Source organism: Syngnathoides biaculeatus, chromosome 8, assembly GCF_019802595.1.
Source record: "Syngnathoides biaculeatus isolate LvHL_M chromosome 8, ASM1980259v1, whole genome shotgun sequence".
NCBI lineage: Eukaryota > Metazoa > Chordata > Actinopteri > Syngnathiformes > Syngnathidae > Syngnathoides > Syngnathoides biaculeatus.
This window is the reverse complement of record NC_084647.1, coordinates 17,123,320-17,143,522: the sequence shown is the minus strand read 5'-3', so window position 1 is coordinate 17,143,522 and position 20,203 is coordinate 17,123,320. Positions and strand designations below refer to the sequence as shown.

Sequence of the window (20,203 nt, the reverse complement as noted above, 5' to 3'; positions counted from 1 at the left end):
CTCGACGTGTACCTAATGAAACGCACGCTGTGACGAAGGTTGTTAAATGTCACCTTCACTTCATCTGTGCGGTCTGAGCTGTGCCAGACTGCGGCAGCCATGTTGTCGGTGCCCCGGTGTGGAGGCAGTCTCCATGGCAACGGGAGACGGCCGACTGGCAAACGGAAGATGAGTGAGTGCGCCCCACCCCCAAAACAATCACGCAGCTGCCTTGACTGCACGAGAAAAGTGTTTAGTTTTTTTTTTTTTTTGCTTGTCTTCATCTTAATGGCCTGTGCAACCTTGGAATATGATTTCTTAATTATTAAAGCTTCCGAGAGGAATGCGACCCCCCTTCCCCCTTGGATGACTCTTCTTATTTTTTTTTTGGTTTTTATATCGCCACTCCTTCCTTCGGCCTAAAATGTAATAAACCCAATCCTTTGTCCTTTTAAGGTGGACTCGCTGGGTGGAATTTTAAAGCAAGCCAAGGCCTCGCTTTCTTTACCCCCCCCCCCCCCTCTTTTTTTTTTTTGTTGCATCACATGCACTCTCGCAGTCTGTTAGTGAGATTGGGCTCCTTTGCTCATCCCTTAACACCCCCCACCCCCTTCCACCCTTGCCCTCCATATGCCATTGGCTCACTTAGCTCCGCCCAGCAGCTGCCCAACCAATGCTGCATAGACGCCACCCCCATCCATCACCTCCTCCTCCTCCTTCCTTCCTCTCCTTTCCCTTTAGCCTCTTCCTCAAGCCCTCTCCCTCCCTCCCACCGCACTCTCCTTCCCTTCTCCTCCTCCCAGACAGACCCTGCCCTTTCCTTTCCTTTCCCTTCCTTCTGCTTTCCGTGGCTCCTCCGTGCGCCGTTTCGGAGTCCAGGGCCGGACGGTGGAGTCGTACGACGGCCGGGCCTGCGATGCTGACGCCCCGGTTCCACTTCTGCATTCCTGCTCTTCCCGCAGCTGGGATTTCATGTGAGTACTCCCCCCGTACATCGGCGACCTACATACAAGCCCCCTTTTGTTGTACGCTTGCCCCCCATCTGCACTTCCACCCTGAAAAGTGCAAATGAATAATTGATGGTCTGCGATGCGAGGGGATCCACTCAGGAACCACGGTTTGCTGCTTTTTGGTCGTGCTGTAGCCAAATGTGACAAATATAATATACAGTATTTATCGGGGTAGCAGAGGGTGACAGGCCTCAGGAAGCAGGTGTGCCCCTTTGCTGCAGTCGGTCCGGTGTGTGGGGTACATGTGAGTCAGCTTGTTTGCTTATGTCACCACTTGTGTGCGTCTGTGTGGTATTTGCACTGCAGACACAGCCAGTCATGATCCCCGCTTATGAGGAGTTGGCGGGCCAGATGATTCTTTATTGATCAGGAGGTCTTTGTGTAAGAACAAGCCATCGAGGCCCATTGGCGGTCACAGGGCGGGTTGGTTATAGATGCCTGAGAGGAGATCGTCATCGTCATCATCATCATCCGAAGGGGTTTGCTGTCGAGGCCGCGGAAACCAGCGTGGCTCTGCGGCAGCCTGTCGTCTTGTCGTGTCGCCGATGTTGGGGGGAGCCAAGAAGGCAGACGATATGCGGTGCTGGTGATGATAATAAAAATAACTTGCGTTGCAGGACCCAAGGACACATACAAAGAACTCATATCTGTGTGTGTGGTGCTTGAAAATATTTATATATTTTTTAATCCAGGATGGATTTTAGTTCAGGGGTGGTGATCAAGATGGTGAATCTTGTTTTGGATCTGCGTAGCAGCAAAAAAAAAAAAGAAGCACTTTATCAGACAGCAGTTTCTGCAAGTGCAGTTGTGAGGTTCTGGATTCGAATTTTAGCTCAGGCCGACCTGTGTGCGTCTGGGTTGCTGAATGGAGGTTTGGAACTGTAAAACCCACAACAAAATGACTAGCAATTGACAGGTCCTGGGGCTGCACGGTGTGCACTGGTGGATAGGATGTGTGCACCAGAGTTGAAAGGTTCTGGGTTTGACTCTTAGCTGTGCTATTGCTTGCGGTGGATTCTTCCTACATCCTACAAAAATGTGCATGGTAAGTGTAGGGAATAAGGCGTATGACTAATTTCCTACTACAGTACTCCTTTCAACATGTAAACTGGGCTGAACTGGAAAGAATACAGCAGCTGCTGCCGTTCTAACTGTAACCCTAACTAGTGTAAACAATTTGCTTGTTTATATTCGTCTTTGTGATTGGGTGGAAACCAGTCGCCGAAAGTGAGCTGGGAGAGTCTTAGAGAATGGGTGGGAATCGGTTTTACTCACGCATCCACAAAACTGTACAAGAGTTGTATGGGGAAAAAAAATCCCGTTTCAATTCGCTGGTTGAGCTACGTCGCGCTTGTCTTTCTGTTTTTGTGTTAGCGTCATTTTATTTCCAACATTTTGACGCCTCTTTTGTAGCTTAGAAAGGTCATCAAAACACTACAAAAATGCCTCCCAGTTCTTGCACCAAAGCAGACTACATCGCCAATAACTAGAAATTCATAACTGTGGACAACCTACAATGTCGTGTATCCTTCAACATTATTTGTCATAACATTATGTATTGCATAAAAGTTGCAAAACAGCAGAATCAGGTTCCGTAATAATGTAGAAACTTAATACCGTGTACTTCCCCTCCACTTTTAACTACATTCCCATTAATACACGTTTTAACATGCTGCTTAATTATCGTGCAGTCAGGCCAATTTGCGACAGAGTGAGCGATGACGGGATGATTTTGACGCCGTCTGCCGCCTCGCTTTGTTGCCTCGGCGGTGACGATAAAAGTGCCGAGTCGTGCGCTTGTCGGGAGTTAGTCACATGTCAACAAAGACAGATTAAAAGGACGCGTTTGCGTTTTTGGTCAGCAACTTTTGTGATGCGAGTCTCCATCTGGGTTGTCAAACCTTGATGAAATGAAGTCTGACAAAATCCAATCCATTTGTGGATCCTGCTGTCCTACAATTGAGTTTTACCCCTGAATCGAATCCTAACCCCTTAACACCTCCCGGTAACTACAACTCCAACACCAACACGGTGGTACATCAATTTACTCGGCCTCTCTCGGCTGATGTTTTTGTCTAGAGTTGAAAGCAAACATTTATGTTATGAGCAGTTGATGGTGCTTGATCACAATTAATGCGAACACACAATGCAAGGTGCCATAGATGGGCGAACAAAAGTAATATCGATATTGCGGTGTTATAACCATTTATGCGACTGATATTTGATGGCAAACAGTGCAGCAACACGAAGGCAGACAATGTAAGAATACTCACGTGTATATTCTTGAGCCACTGCAAAAATGCATTTGTTAGCACATTCCTTATGCACACAAGTATGCCTCCCTTATGCAGTCTATACCTAAAGGAGCCGCTCAGGTGTACAAATGGTTTATTTCTTTACATTTTGTACAATTATGGTCAATTCCCTACAATTAAGAATAAAATTGTGACTGAGATGGGAAGAACACATTATGGCATCACCTTTGCTGCCCACAGCCACAAAAAAAAATCATATTGCAATCATACGACAATAAGCAGGAGGGAAAAGTGACGCGTGGATGCTGTGAGCGTCCACATGGTGTTGTCGTTGCCGGGCGCTCGCCGTACGGTAGTCTGACGGGCACATGCAGTCATTACTGTAGCGAAGCGGTAACTAGAGCTTGTTATTTGGAGGAGCAAAGCATTCTGGGATGAGTCACCGCTGGACAACCACATAAAGTCTGACCCAAAAACATACACGCAGATGGATTTTCTTTGCATGTTTCAGGCTAGTTGCTTGCTGCCGATTTCGAGTTAATTCCGGGAAATACTGTAACAGGATCAAGAGAGGAAATGAAAATGTATGTTAATGCCACCATGGCGGTTAAAAAAAACAAAAACACATTTTTTTGGGTTGAAATTAGACGGCAGTTTAATTAATAATAGGAAATTGGAATACATTCCAGAACTACCGATCTATGGAAGTAAGTAAGTGCCACCAAGATTTGAATTTGAAATGCCACAGAAAATAGGATTTGAATGTGAAATGTAAAGCTATCACATTGTAGCGCCGAAGAAAAGGAGTCGGAGGCGGAGAGTTCAACACAGGCGTAAACCTCGTTTTATTGCAGACATCAACAGAGTGAACCCATTACGGCAAGAACTCTCTTACACACTAACACCAACAATAACGTCCGTGTGGAACCTTGTAACCTAACTCAAGGTCCCGTAGGTGAATTATGTTGACCACCACCACATTTTCAATAGTTGTATTTTAATGTTAACAATTCAACCGGCTGCAATTCCCTGTCTGAAATTCAACCGGCTACAATTCGCTGTCTAAAATTCACCGCCAGCCAATCCAGTTACGCGTTCTTAGTATGTGACGTCACGTGACTAAGAAAGCGTCACTGCGATTCGCTGGGTGGTCAGTTCTGACCTGAAGTAACCCTGCATGGTGTCACAGACGGTGAATTTCAGACAGCGAAATGTAGCCAGGTGAATCGTTAACATTGAACTAGAACTATTGAAAATTTGATGGCTTTACATTTCAAATTCAAATCCTGGTGGCACTAATTTACTTCCATACCGATCATACAGAGAAGCTATATTGGAAAAAATGTGAAGTGAATTCAGAATTTTGTTTACGAAAACATTATACAGCACACGATACTTGCCAAAAACGTGCAAAAACTGAGAACTATTGTATGTGATGGTCAATGCAAGTCTTCATCAGTTTTTGGTGAGTTCAACTTTACAGATATTTTGGACCACGGGACGCACTTTACGTTACTTTGTTATTAGCACTAGGCCTTAGCTTGTTAGCTCTATCAGTCAGGTTTAGAAGACAATTTCCCGATACGGGGACTTTAACCTACCCCTCCCACACTCTTTAAACACATTTAAACATCGTAAAGCACACTATCTAAACATCTTGTAAATGTATTTGTACACAATTTGCAAGCATGTAGAAAATCTGGAGGAATAGAACACATTTAAACTTAGTAATAAACCCTTTTTTTAAAACACGTAAATTTATTTGAACTCATATTTGCAACCATAAAATGTATCAAAAATTCTTAATCATAATTGGGAAAAGATTTAGGTTTTGTAGGTTACGATTTAAAGTACCCCTCTTAAATGTTGTAATGACAATTAAACATTAAAAGATCTTCAAAACATATCGCAAACATTGAAAGCAGCACAATTTGGTTAAAAAAAAATCTGTAAGATTTATTCTCATTCATTACTCATGATATTTGGTCTTAACAATGCACCCTTTTAATATATGATGATAAAATTGTATTCAATTATTGCATTAAGTGAAAATAACTGCATGATGTGATTATAGTATTGAAGAGTTTGTTCCATTTTGTACAAAAATGAGAACACACGATTCTGCTGCTGCTGGCACAAACGGACCCATAAACAGCAGCCTACTGCATATTTAAACATTGTCATCAGGAGACTCTGCAGAGATGTGCACTGACCTTTTATTCCATGAGGATGTGACTACAAGGAGCATTTTTATATTTTTTTGTCACGGTTGTAATAATAGTCAAGATCTGAAACGCTGAAACGCTTCTTTCTTGTCCCAGCAGAGGAAGAGAAAACCGATGAAATTCTTCTACTAAGTCTTTTCAAGTACAAACATCCTCTGGAATGCGCACACGTTCACGTAGCCCGCGTGATGATGCCGACTGCGGATATAATTTTAGCGCTGTGACGATTATTGTCATTGTTTCAACGTGACTCTGACCCAGGCTTCAGATTTGGTTTCAAAACCTAATTTGAAATCCTCACCCAGACCTTTGAAAACCCTAAACCTGGCCTCTGACCATAATTTGAAATCAAGACTGAACTTTGAAAGATCAACCCAGACTTGAAACCCTAATTTGAAATCATATTCTCGTTTCAACCCTGAGCCAGCCATCTTGATTTCAAGGAAAATTCCGGTGGTTTGGAGTAGCAATGTATGCAATAGGTCATGGAATATGTACTCTATCTTAATCATGTGATGTTAAATCGTCTCTCATTTAATAGTGTTTTGAGAAGATTTTTATCGACAATTACGAATTTTCAAGTGCGCCGCCAACCCTGGCCTCTCATCCTCAGTGCGGCCTTGAAACGCAATCGGAAGCCTCGACCGTGAAACCACAATTTGTGGCCCATGCAGTCGCTGTGATCCAAGCTAGGATTTCTTTACCTCGGCGGACGTGTCAGGCTGTCATTCACCTAATGTAGCGTAGCCACTGATGAGTGTTTATCTGGTGTAGAACGGCGCACTTAAGACCTTAAAGCGCGGCAGACGTCCTATTAAGAAGCTCTGCGACAAGATTAGCCGATCAAAGCCTTCCCAATGGACGAGGATGAATGGAGATGTCGGATGATGGACGCTGGTCAGCTGTCACTCGAAAATCACTTCTGGTAACGCCGGCGGGTCAAGTGGAGGTGCGGCACGTGACGGCGGCATGGCGGGTTTGCGCTAATCCAGGTGGTAGACGAGGATGTGACCACCAGATTAAGCCACTTAAGTGGACTGAAAGGGGAGAGTCGCCGAAGGTCCCAGCTCAGTCAATTCAAATGAAAAAAAGGAATCATAGTGCCATAGAAATGGAGCTCGAGTTCTTTTCCCGCCTTCTTCCGGGTGGCAATCACTGCGACGGCACCCCTCAATGCTGACTTAAAGGTCCACTGTCATGAAATGCATGATTTTTAGTATGTTATTAATGGAAAAACGGCAACCGCTATGGACTCATCTGTTTTTTCGCCACAAAACCTGATTTTGACGTATATGGCTTTTTGTCACTCCCGCCATGAAAATCCTCTCGAGGGATTTGTTTTCAAGAAGAAGCAGGAAGTGACGTACAGGGCAATAGCGCACTCAAGCGGTCTCGCATGTTTATACTAGTTTTACCTGCTGGAAGATAGCTCATTGTTCGTGTTAGCCAAAATGCCGGCTCGTAGTATTGCTCAAACACTAGGGAAGATGGCTTCGCTCATCATAAATTTCCACGAGGCCCGGTTTGTCATGAAAAATGGATTGCACAGGTGCAAAGGATGAGAACTTCGTGGGTTCTAAATGACAGGTAGGTGTGTATACAGCTACTAAAAAAAAACAATAGTTGGGGGTAAGTCAGGGGGGCTACCCCGGCCGAAGCCGTGATCAGCGGATGCGGCGTCACCAGCGTGGCTTGTCACGGTGCTGGGCCGCGATGGCTTATCTCCGCCGCGAATGTGAATCGGAGGGGGAGGTGGTTTGGCTGCGCCATCGTCGTCGCTCGTGGGCGGCGGCGTCATCAGTCGTGGCGCTGTTGTTCATTGCCACTGCGGAGGTGGATCAGGCGGGGAGGTGGTTTGGCCGCATGTGGTTTGGCCATGATCCGCATATCATCTAAATATGGCTCGAAACGATAGCGTAATATTGCCCTGGCCACTTCACTCGGTTGTGAGATGTTCTCTTCTTCGAAAAAGAGCTTGCGTGTCTCCCATAGCACACACCAACGTGTTTTCAATGGCGAATGTCACAGTGTGACGTCACGGACAGAAGATGCAGCCAATATGGCGACCACTTGAATGAGACTTCCGTAACATTGCGCATGGATGACGCGGTCTCCGCTCATATTTATTTTTTCGTATAGACATTGAAGTGAATAATGTTATGTATTTTTCATTACAATATCTATTTGAGAATGTTTATAGGGATGACACTTGACCTTTAAAATCCCCATTTAACGCCATAACTTTGGCATTATATTCTTATTTGAAACTACTCATGTTAGTTTCCACAATTTCAAGCTCTTGCAGCTATTTTTGTGCATACTGAGAGCACAAAACGAGCCTTCAGGTGTATTTTGTGCGCAAACAACTGATCTTCATGTGGTATTTTTAGCATGAACACACAACTGACCTTTCTAAGTTGATTTTTTTTTTTTTTTACTGCCTGCGTCTAACGCAGAAGAATATTCATTGCAGGTGAATGAATAACCGAGGAGGAGTTTGTTTAAGAAAGCTTCAGCAGAGTGGGCGGAACTGAGACGGCCGGCTGTCGAGGTGGGGTCACCACGTCACTGCTGTAAGTCAGAGGCCATGTGAAAGGAATGTGCTGGGGGTGGGGGGGGGTCGTGTAGGATGCAGTGAGGCTCGGCCAACAATGCGAGCTGAAAAAAACTGCGCAGGAGGTTCGGTGACGTGCATCGACGAGAAAAAAGGAAGAAGAAGAGGCGCCGTTGAGCTAAACTGAGATGTCATTGTTAGCTCTCGTTTCTGCAGAGTGGGACAGCTGCTTGCTATGTCGGCCCCCCCCCATCCCCCTGGCAACCCCCAACGCGCCAAATCTAATTCTCGCCTCAAGACAGACAAGCGTGCAGGCGGGCAGGTGGCACCGACTTGAACTCTGCCAGCTAGGCATCAAGCAGAAGGAAATGTAGCAGGAATTTTAGGAGTGGCATCCGTAGAGTCGAAAGCCCGTTTTCAAGCCGTCCCCTCCCCGTACTTACTTTGAGGATCGTTTGTGGTTAGGGAGCCCCGGTGGCCCAAGTCCAGCCGGGAGGCCGTCGGCAGCCTCAACCCTTATTCTTTATCAGCCGTAGTTTCAAAGGGAAATCCAACAATGTATCCAATAGGTCATGTAATATGTACTCTATTTTGACAATGTGATATTAAATCCTCTATTGTTTAATAGTGTTTTGAAAAGATTTTTATTGATAATTACGAATTTTTTGGGGGGGCTACCATTTTCGCGAGTCACATGACCTACTGTATGTGCGCGGATGTGACGTGTTACGTGCCGTTCCAAATGCTCGATTACATGGGAAACCATTATCCCCAGCGCTGATTGCTCAGATTTATCCTCATTTGATGAAGAAATAGCAGTATCGGTTGATCGGGAAGACGGAGGAATACTTCCATACACATTTGAACCTGTGGCTGTAATTAATGTTGAATATTCGGATGGTTCTTCCGGCGGAATGACGCGGAGTCTGACTACTCAGAGGCCTACGTGCGACATAAGTTCATAAACAAAGGCCCCCTGAAGCTAGGCTAAAGGCCTCCGCTGCTTCAATGTCCGGGGCTAACGGCCTCCGCCGCCTGGAAGCTCGCTCGCGGCCGCCGCCGGAGCTTGCTCGTCAGAGTCCGCGTCATTCCACCTGAAGAACCATCCGAAATTTGAAAATGTGTAATTGTCGATAAAAACCTTCTCAAAACACTCCTAAATGAGAGAAGATTTAACATCACATTGTCAAAATAGGGTACATATTACATGACCTATTGGATACACTGTTCATGCAAAGCACTGAATTTCCCCTTTAAGGTTCAGGTTATGGTCATAAAACTGCTTCGAAGTTCAGAACAAGGGGAAGTTCGGAGTTCGGATTTCAAGACTCGGGGTTGGCGTTCCATGTTTGGGCTTCGAGTAAGATGTAGGGTGGCATGTTCGAGTTTTTGGTTTCGAGCCTGTGTTCGGGTTTTAAATTAGGCCTTCAAGCAAGAGCTAGCGTTTCATACAATTATTTGGATTTCAAAGTAGGGTTTGAAATTACAATTTTAAACCCGTGCTGAGGTTCCATACAGGGGTTGTTGTTTTGAGTCAGTTATCGACAGTAATGACAAGCTCACGACACAAACTACTGACCGAGAACACAATTTGATTGTTTTTCTAATCTGTTTATTTATTGACTTTGTTTTGACTTGTGTTTGTGGTCTTTATGTAATCCTTTGTGTTCATGTTCACGATGTAACAGATGTGCGCAATGTCATCAGGCGATAATCTCCACTTGACCCACTAACACTTTGTTTAACCACAAATGCATTAGTGTACATCGGAAGCACCAATTCCGCCATTTTTCATCCCACCGTTTGGGATCACAGTGTTATGATACTGCACCGTAAAAGTTATTCATCAACACAACCCTTGAATGACTTCACGTAGCCACTGCGGCTTCACGCAATTCAATAATCTTCCAGTCGCCTTCCGTGCAGCCATGTTTCCAGTTCCATGAGCCTTACCGTTCCCTGTAAGGCTCGACTCGCACATTTGCATCTTTCTTGCACAGCGTTAACTTGTTAAAGATGTTCTACTTACGAAGCCAAACAGCCGGTGGCTACGTGGGCGACAAAATATTTTCTTCCCTCTGTGGAAGGAGATGAAGAAGGAGAAGCAGCCGTGTTCTAGCCAGTTGATACTTGACAGAGATTTTCTAAAAACGTTTCCAGCGGGGTGACTCACTTCCGTCCGTGCGTCCGCCGCCGCCCCTCGCCGTTGCCGCGCTTCCTCCTGGCGCCCTCCCCTGACCTCCTCCCGCTGTCCCGCACGCCCAGGTTCCCCGTCGGCCTGAATGTCCGCGCCCATGGCCAAGCGTGAGAGCGGCAGCGCCAGCCCGGTGGTGAGGCAGATCGACAAACAGTTCCTGGTGTGCAGCATCTGCCTGGACCGCTACCACAATCCCAAAGTGCTGCCCTGCCTGCACACCTTCTGCGAGAGGTACGCAACATGGACGCGGCAATAGTATGAATGCAAGATATTCATTAGTAGACATATTTGCATCACTTTAGGTTAGTTTATGGATTAAAATTGGGTTTGTGCTGGATATTCTTTCAAGTCAGAGGTTAGGGTTTCCATTTATTTCCAATCCTTCCCGGTAAAATTGCAAAGCACAGTTTTAAAATAGGGTTACCTTTTCAAATTGAGGACTAATTATTAATTTAATTAATTAATTATTTAATTTCAACACAAGGCAGCATGGTGGGATCAGCTGGTAAAGCGTTGGCCTCACAGTTCTGAAGTCCCTGGTTCAAACCCGGACCCGCATGTGTGGAGTTTGCATGTTCTCCCCGTCCCTGCATGGGTTTTTTTTTCTGGGCACTCCCGTTTCTTCCCACATTCCAAAAACATGCAACATGAATTGGACTCGCTAAATTGCCCCGAGGTGTGATTGTGAGTGCGGCTGTTTGTCTCGATGCGATTGGCTGGCAACCAGTTCAGGGTGTACCCTGCCTCCTGCCCTTTGACAGCTGGCATAGGCTCCAGCACTCCCCGTGACCTCGTGAGGATAAGCGGCAAAAGAAAATGGATGGATGAATGGTTGAATTTCAACACAGGGATAGGTTTCAAATTACGCTTTCAGACAAGACAAATGTCTTCACAAGAGGGTTTCAAATGAGGGTGGGCATGCAGCTCCATTCTCTAAAGTCAATAACCGCAGACCAGGGATGAAATCTGAGCGTTGTCACGGATTCATAAAAATAAAAGCCACATAAAAAGTACATTTCATGGCGTAATGTCACAGGAGGAGCTCAAAACTGTCCTTGCATTTATCGTTAGTTGAGGTGAAAAAGTGTAAAAAAGTATAAAAGTAATGATACTTAGCTCAGTAAATGTCAGATATTTTAGTGAATGTATTTTCTGTGACGATACTTGTATTTTTATTTATTCATCTAGTTAATTTTTTTTTTTTTTTTGCAATAAACGTAACTTGAACTTATGCGTTCCGTCGCAGATGTCTCCAGAACTACATCCCCCCGCAGTCTCTGACGCTGTCGTGTCCGGTGTGCCGGCAGACGTCCATCCTGCCCGAGAAGGGCGTGGCCGCCCTGCAGAACAACTTCTTCATCACCAACCTGATGGAGGTTCTGCAGCGAGACCCCGAATGCAGCCGACCCGAGGCCTGCAACGTCCTCGAGTCGGCCAGCGCCGCCACGGCTTGCCAGCCCCTCTCCTGCCCCAACCACGAGGGCAAGGTGAGCCCGTGCCACGAGTCGCCCTTGGGACCCATGTGTAACCGGGTCTTGAAGTGCTCAATTGCGCCCCCCGCAGGTGATGGAGTTCTACTGCGAGTCGTGTGAGACGGCCATGTGTCTGGAGTGCACAGAAGGCGAGCACAGGGAGCACGTGACGGTGCCTCTGAGGGACGTTCTGGAACAACACAAGTCGGCGCTCAAAAACCAGCTGGACACTGTGCGCAACCGGTGAGAAATGTCAGGATTGGAGCATTTCTCTTCATTTTAGAGTTGCTTAATTTGATTTTTCCGGACAATTTTTCGGTTTCAATTATATTGTCCATTCATCCATCCATTTTCTGAGCCGCTTATCCTCACAAGGGTCTTGTAGACAGAGTGCTGGAACCTATCCCAGCTATCCTCGGGCAGGAGGCGGGGTACTCCCAGAACTGGTCGTCAGCCAATCTCAGGGTACATAGAGACAGACAACAGTTGCACTCACAATCACAATTTAGAGTCTCCACTGAATGCATGTTTTTGGGATGTGGGAGGAAAACGGAGTACCCGGAGAAAACCCACACAGGTATGGGGAGAACATCCAAACTCCACACAGGAGGGGCTGGGATTTGAACCCCGGTCCTCAGAACTGTGAGACCAACACTCTACAACTGCCCCACCTTGTCGCCACTCTTTAACAATAAATAATTCTTCGTGTTTTTAAAAAACAGTATGGTAATTATTATCATCTTCTTCATTTACATTTAATTTGTGCTATTATAAATGATATTATAATCTAGTGTATATGTATTCATTTTCATTGTTGTATATTCCTTTTGATATCCAAGCCAAATGTTGTGTTTTTGTGTTTCCCTTTCTCAGACTGCCTCAGCTGACGGCGGCCATCGAGCTGGTGAACGAGATCGCCAAGCAGCTGACGGAGCGGAAGAACGGCGCCGTCACGGAAATCAACGCCACCTTTGACGAGCTGGAGAAGGCCCTGCGTCATCGCAAGTGCGCCCTCGTCGCCGAGGTGGAGAACATCTGCGGCGCCAAGCAGAAGGTTTCGACGTCTTCTGCCTTTCTGTCGCGCTCGTCCTCGGTTGGCTCGCGGGTGGTCTGGAACCTATCGCAGATTTTGAAAAAAAAAAGTTTTTTTACCCTTTGGGAAAAGTTTGGGTGCTAACCTCCTGTTGAAGCAACCGCACCACCCACCCGGTGATATGCCCCAGTAAAAAAATATTAGGTAACAAACACTTTGACCAGGGAAAATTGTGGATAATTTAAACACCCACATCCCCCTACAATTGTGATGCACCTGGGGAAGAGAAATGGGAACATGCACCAGGAAAATCGTGTGAAAAGTTGAACCCTTTAACTTCGAAATTTGGGTGAATCTCAAATACCCACACTCCCATCTGTTCTATATCCCTTGTTAAAAACCTTACCTGCGAAAAATGTACTGAAAAGGTACTAAACCCTCTCACTTGGAAATGTATTTGTGCTAAAACACCCACATGCCCCCACAGACGTGACCATCATGGGAAAAATGTGGGTGTTGGAACCTTTCACTTGGACCGTTAATGTATTGAATCTTTCCCGTGGAAACAGTGAGGATATTGAAACGCCCACATCAGCCACAAGTGGGATATGTCTGGGTAAAAATGTTGAAGCGTTTCACGAGGAAAAGGACCCTTCTGCTTGGAAAAAATATGGGTGTTGAAATACTCACGTCACCCACAGGTCCGGAAGTGTGTGTTTATTGAACCTCTCACATGGATAATTTTAGGTGTTGAAGGCTTTCACTGGGACGACTGAGGTTTTCTATGTTTCTGCATGGATGTAAAGTACGTTCCACTCTCCTGGACATTCCCAATAGGGTTGAGGTCAGGGGAAGTGTTTTTATTTCCTCCTCCCTGACGTCTCGAACGTGGCTTTTATTCAGGTGCTCCAAGCCCAGCTGACGTCGCTGCTCCAGGGCAAAGAGAACATCGAGAGCAGCTGCGACTTCACCGAGCAGGCGCTGAGCCACGGCAGCGCCACCGAGGTCCTCCTGGTCCAGAAGCAGATGGGCGAGCGGGTCAGCGCCTTGGCGCGCTACACCTTTCCGGAGTACCCGCACGAAAACGGCCACCTGGAGTGCCAGGTGGAGACGGACGGCCTGCGCCGCTCCATCCAGAACCTGGGCGTCCTGATCACCACCGGCGCCGTGGGCCACACCAGCGTGGCGACCGGCGAGGGCCTGAGGCACGCGCTGGTGGGCCAGCACACCACCGTCACCGTCACCACCAAGGACAAAGACGGTGAGCTGGTGAAGACGGGCAACGCCGCCCTGAGGGCTCAGATCGTGTCGGCCGAGGGTGTCGTCGCTGAGGCCGAGGTGGCGGACAACAAGAACGGCACCTACGAGGTGGGCTACACGGCCCGGGCCGAGGGCGAGTTCGCCTTCTCCCTTCTGCTGTACGAGCAGCCTGTACGGGGGAGCCCCTTCCGCCTGCGGGCCGTCAAGCCCTCCGACGTGCTGCAGTCACCGGACGACGTCAAGCGGCGGGTCAAGTCGCCCGGCGGCGGCGGCGGTCACGTTCGCCAGAAGGCCGTCAGGAGACCCTCCAGTATGTACAGTGCCACCAAGAAGAAGGAAAACCCCATCGAGGACGAGCTCATCTACAGAGTCGGTGAGTCCCGGGGCGCCTGGGCACTTAGTATGGAAATATTAGCTCATTTTAAATATGATGAAAACTAATGTACACTGGAGCGATGTACATAAGTTTGTACCTTCGACAGGAACAAGAGGACGTGACAAAGGAGAATTCACAAACCTCCAAGGCATCTCCACCTCCGGCAACGGCCGCATTGTGGTGGCCGACAGCAACAACCAGTGCATACAGGTCGCCTCCGGCGCGCCTCGCAAACGTCTCGTCGCGACGCACTCGTAACACGGTCGTCCCTCCTTCAGGTGTTTTCCAACGACGGGCAGTTCAAGATGAGGTTCGGGGCCCGGGGCCGCTCGCCGGGACAGCTGCAGCGGCCCACGGGCGTCGCGGTGGACATGAACGGCGACATCATCGTGGCCGACTACGACAACCGATGGATCAGCATCTTCTCGTCGGACGGCAAGTTCAAGGTAAAGCGCTACCGTGGAAACGTGCGACAGCGAGCGAGTGAAGTGTGAAATCTTAAAGTAATCGACGCCTTCCAGAAATGTTTGAAATTGCCGAAACTTATATCTGTCACCGAGGCATAGCTCTGATGACGCTTTCCCTCGAGGCGATGCATTCTGAATTGTAACGTCTCGTTTCCACGACGGCGTTTTGCTCGTCAGAACAAAATCGGAGCCGGTCGTCTGATGGGTCCAAAAGGCGTGGCGGTGGACAAGAACGGCCACATCATCACCGTGGACAACAAGGCCTGCTGCGTCTTCATCTTCCAGGCCAACGGGAAGCTGGTCACAAAGTTTGGCGCCAAGGGAACGTCCGACAGACATTTTGCAGGCACTCTTATTATGATTATTATTCATATTCATATATTTTCTGAGCAGCTCACTAAAGTTGCCTTATTATTATTGTGTATATTTCTGGAACAAAATCTTATTATGACAAGAATATTGTCAAAAATGAGCGAGGCTGAGTAATCCTAGAACATTATTTGGAGTTTTGCAAATATGAAACAAGAATCTTCGAGATATTTAAAGTTGTACTTTAGGGTGAGGATGAACCTAAATGTATAGTTTTGAGAATAAATTGACTTTTTTGGGGGGAAATCTCAATCTTACAAGAGAAGTATAATTCTTACCTGACAAAGAAGTCTTTTGAGATGTAAAGATTTTATTTTATTTTTAGGTAAAAGTACAACGGTAAATTCCTGATAACGATTGATCACAGTTATCGGCCACGGAGCGGCGTTTAAAGGACATTAAGCAATGATGATTCATTTGTTTTAATTTATGTTGTTTTTTTTTTTTACATTAAGTCTTTTGATGAATCTACAGGCTAGCTAGCTAGCTAGCTAATCCCAACTTTATAGCTAAACGATGAGTTGGTTGCACTCAATTATTGCTAATGTGTCTTTTTTTTTCTTTTTTTTTTTTGTCTTTCTCCTTGTAGACAACAAATGTGGTGCCAATGTGGCTCTGGAACAAAAGCTGACTAAATCAGGCCCAGTATTCAGTGAGTCAATCCTCTTTGATAGATTATTATCATGATCGTTTTGTCTGTTGTCGTCGTGTGCTTGCTTGACCAAGTTTCATTCGGTTTTCTGCAGGTCCTCATTTTGTGGCCGTCAATAACAAGAATGAGATTGTGGTGACGGACTTCCACAACCATTCAGTCAAAGTATGCACAGAATTTTTTTTTTTTTGGGGTGGTGGCTTTCTTTTGTGTTCATCGTGCGTGTGGGGTTTAGCAATGCCATTTTGTTCCTCTTTAGGTGTACAATGCAGATGGAGAGTTCCTGTTCAAGTTCGGCTCGCACGGAGAAGGCAACGGTCAGTTCAACGCGCCGACCGGCGTGGCCGTCGACTCCAACGGGAACATCATCGTGGCTGACTGGGGCAACAGTCGCATCCAGGTCCTTTTTTTTTTCCTTTTTTGTGAAAAATGGCAAATTTTTAAGAAAAACATACAAATTTTACAAGAACAAAATTGGGCTATTTTGGGGAAAAAGAAAGTTGAGCATTCAAGGAAAATTGGATAATTTTGAGATTTCTTTAAAAATATTGGATATTGTTTGAGAAAATTCAAAAGAAAAATCCTTAAATATAAGAAAAAACAGAAGAAGCAATCTTATCGCCATCCATCCATTTTCTTAGCCACTTATCCTCACAAGGGTCATGGGGAGTGCTGGAGTCTATCCCAGCTGTCAATGGGCAGGAGGCAGGGTACACCCTGAACTGGTTGCCACCCAATCTTCTATTTCCACACATTTGTACAGAAAAACATAGATCACACAAGTGATACATAGTTTTTAACGATATTTGAACTTTCAATGAGAAAAAATATCACATTTTCAAGCAAAAGTTCAAAATTATGATTTAAAATGTCTGCATGTTGTGAGAGAGACTAAGTCGTACATTTCTACATTATCGCCCTTCCCCCAGAAAAAGGAATACAATTTCTAGATTTCAAGATTTTAAATATGTCCGAAGTTGTGTTTCTTAGGATTTAGTAATATTTTGAATGGCAGTTAAACTTCAATTGTCGAGAGAAAATGTTTTTTAATTTGCCTTTTTAGCACCCTCGTTCTGAGTGTGCCGCTAGTACCATTCGTAGTATGTCTGCGCTCTCTAGCGGCACAGGAACGAATCACTGATCTTTCGGAACTGTTTTTTTTTTTATTTTGATTTGGAGGATTTTTTTTTTTTTTATTGAAACATTTGCATTCCATTTTCATGGAAATGTGCAGTTTTTATCATCAGGGTAAAAAAAAAAGACACGTTTTTGGAATTTATCGAACGGTTTATTGATTGTAATCTTTTCTTGAGCAGGTTTTCGACAGCTCGGGCTCGTTCCTGTCGTACATCAACACGACGGCGGACCCCCTGTACGGCCCCCAAGGCCTGGCGCTCACCTCGGACGGTCACGTGGCCGTGGCCGACTCGGGCAACCACTGCTTCAAGGTGTACCGATATCTGCAGTAGAGCCGACACGGGACTGACACGCCGCAAGTGGTTGCAATATTTAAAAAAAAAAATAATAATAATCACACGACAGCCATGGCCCTCAGAGTGTGTACTTAGAATGTTTATTTATTTTAGATTTAAAATTTTATTTCAATTTTGGTGACGTAGCCCCCCAAAAGGACCGCTCCGGAGGCCCAAAGCGGCTGTGTGCATGTACAGTGCAGAACACAACAAGTACAGTATTTAACCAGCCAGAACCTGCTCCAAACGCATGCAACGGGAGTTGAGCTCATCTCCGTAAATAGCAAACACGGCGGCCATCGACGGATGGCACACTCAAAAGAAAAAAAAGAAAAAATAGGTGAGAAAATCAACCACTCCAGGTCAAACAAAAAGGAAAAGGTTGTCATTTTATGAGGAAATGAATACGTTTGGAATAGCAATAGAAAATCACACGCGAATGACATTTTGTAATATTTGTAGTGTGAAGGCTTCATGTGGCTGAATTTCATTGATCAGAAACAAATGTTAACAGAAAAGGAAATGGCGAACAGGAAAGAAGTAAAAATGCAATTTTAACAAGTATAAATTGATGAGGGGACGGGGAAAAAAAAACATCTTTTTAAGACCTTTTTTAAAATACATTTTGGGAACTAATTTGCAACATTACAAAAATAAAAACATTGTCACTTTAATATTTTTTTTCTTGTAAAAATTACCAATTTTTTTCTTGTAAAGTTCCACATTATGGTTTGGAGAATTATAATTTTATGGAAATAAAATTTAAAAAATTTCCTGCTCAAACCACACAAAATGAAGAGAAAAATCCCCAAAAATGTAAGATAAAAAATTTAAATTACATTTCTGATTCATGATTATTAACCTGATATATTTTCTTGTAAAATTCCTGACAATATTGCAAAATGATAAACGTTTCCTGATAAAATAATGACATTTCCCCTCATAACTGCAACTTTTATTGTTAAATGCTGACTTTTATTGCTCTTTTACAATTATAAAAAAAAAAATTCCTTTGGCCAAATCGATGAAATGATTTCACTTTCAGACTTCTTGTAATATCTTTTTCTTTTCGGTGTGCCTCGAATATCCCACTTCGATATTATTTTCCTCCACGCGGATGCGTCCCCATTCGCGCTTTGATTTGCCGAATGTACTTATTGTATATATACATAAATGTATATTATTGTGTACATGAAACCACGACGAGGACGAACGCGGCACTGAAGGCAGCTGTTTTAAAAAAATGTGTGCTTTCTTTTCAAAACGCAGCCAGCAGGCACAACGCTTGACTTATTTATTGCAATTTTAAGCACCACAATAATCATTTTTGTTTATAATTTTTTTAATATATAGGATTTAAAAAAACAAACGATGAGGAGGGGACAGGAGGGGGAAGGGAAATATAATTTATTTTGTTTTGTACCCTTGCTATGCTTTTATGCATTTTTTAAAATATACTTTTTTCATTTTAGCTTTTAAAAAACAATTCAGCAGCAAATAATTAGTTTTGTGCAATTATTCAATAAGTCATTAAAATAAGTAAATTAGTGGTTGTTGATTGAAACTCGTGAATTAATTTATTAAATTGTGGTCATGTGAAAAATATTTAGCAAAAATGTTATCTATTTAATAAATAATGCACCAGACATAAATTAATTCATTTAAGAATGTATTTCCTTTTAAATGAGATGAAGTGAGTCATTGACAATTTATCACCCACAATACTACAATACAATACTAATTCATATTGAAATGAGGTCATTGACCAGGTTTTTAATTTTAGTGCACAAATGCCCACAAGTCTTATACGTAAAAAAAAATAAAATTACTTACGATGTGATGAATTCATTTTCATCAAATTGGGGAAACAGGACCTTAAAAATAGTGCCGTGATACAAGATTTAATAAGCAAATAAATGCAAAGGTTTCAGATTATATTTTATGTAAATGTAAATTATGTTGATTAAATAATGAGCAATTTTAGGAATGCTATGATTTCATAACATAAAGTCTGTATTAATTCAACATTTTAAATGAAAAATTTCAATCACTTCCATTTTTTTTTGGGTCTAGACAAACATAAGAAACAAAGCTTATTTCTTAATTTTTGATTTGGACGATAAATAATTTTTCTAGTCAGGATTAATTTCAAACTACCGATTTAAAAAAACAACAACTATAAAAGTTTTTCATTTTTCATTCAGGTGCTTGTTAGAACAAAAAAAAAAAATACACATCTCAGGAAACACCACATAGACGGCAACTGGCAGATTGTTATTAGTATGATTATTATTATGATTATTATTAATAAAACCATTATGAAATTTATTTTTTTTGAAAATGTGTTGCTTTAAACCTACATTGTGTCAAATTCCAACCAGTTTGAGTTTAGTGTACAGTCCTTGATTTTGTTGTGCCCCTCCCCGCTTTGGCTCCCCCTGGTGGTCATTGTGTGCCAAACCCGAACATATACGTTTCATTTATTCAAATAATATTGAAGGTTTTTGAACATTCTTGCAGCTGTTATCTGAATAAAAAGCATTTCATCATTGCAATACATTTGTCTCCCTCACACACACACCACACACACACACACACACACACACACACACAACCTGCAACAAAATGTTTGGTTTATAATAAATATGCACTGGTAATAAAAGCACATGGTTACGTGAACACATGCTTTTGGGTGTGCTTTATGCTTTTTATTGTTTGTATTTATCAGTTTTTGCATGAGGCCCTTTAACGTTGAACATCTGACACGCTGAATCACAAAAAAACCCATAAAAATGTAATTAAAAGTGCACATAAATGTGTGAACAATGTTCACATTCAGTTATTAAGTGATAATCATGTTTTTAGAATTGTCTCCCTAAATA

At 44.0% G+C, this 20,203-nt stretch overlaps 1 protein-coding gene across 1 annotated transcript; it reads left to right on the top strand.

Moving 5' to 3' along the window:
* The first annotated feature begins 725 nt into the window (after nucleotides 1-725).
* Nucleotides 726-20,077, top strand: LOC133505061 (tripartite motif-containing protein 3-like). Its single transcript, XM_061827939.1, has 13 exons — nucleotides 726-953; nucleotides 10,289-10,451; nucleotides 11,467-11,707; nucleotides 11,784-11,935; nucleotides 12,566-12,746; nucleotides 13,629-14,358; nucleotides 14,468-14,571; nucleotides 14,640-14,807; nucleotides 15,006-15,174; nucleotides 15,787-15,849; nucleotides 15,944-16,014; nucleotides 16,109-16,249; nucleotides 17,166-20,077. The coding sequence occupies exons 2-13, from the start codon at nucleotides 10,306-10,308 to the stop codon at nucleotides 17,316-17,318; spliced, it is 2,319 nt and encodes a 772-aa protein (XP_061683923.1). The 5' UTR covers nucleotides 726-953; nucleotides 10,289-10,305; the 3' UTR covers nucleotides 17,319-20,077.
* Nucleotides 20,078-20,203: the final 126 nt, after the last annotated feature.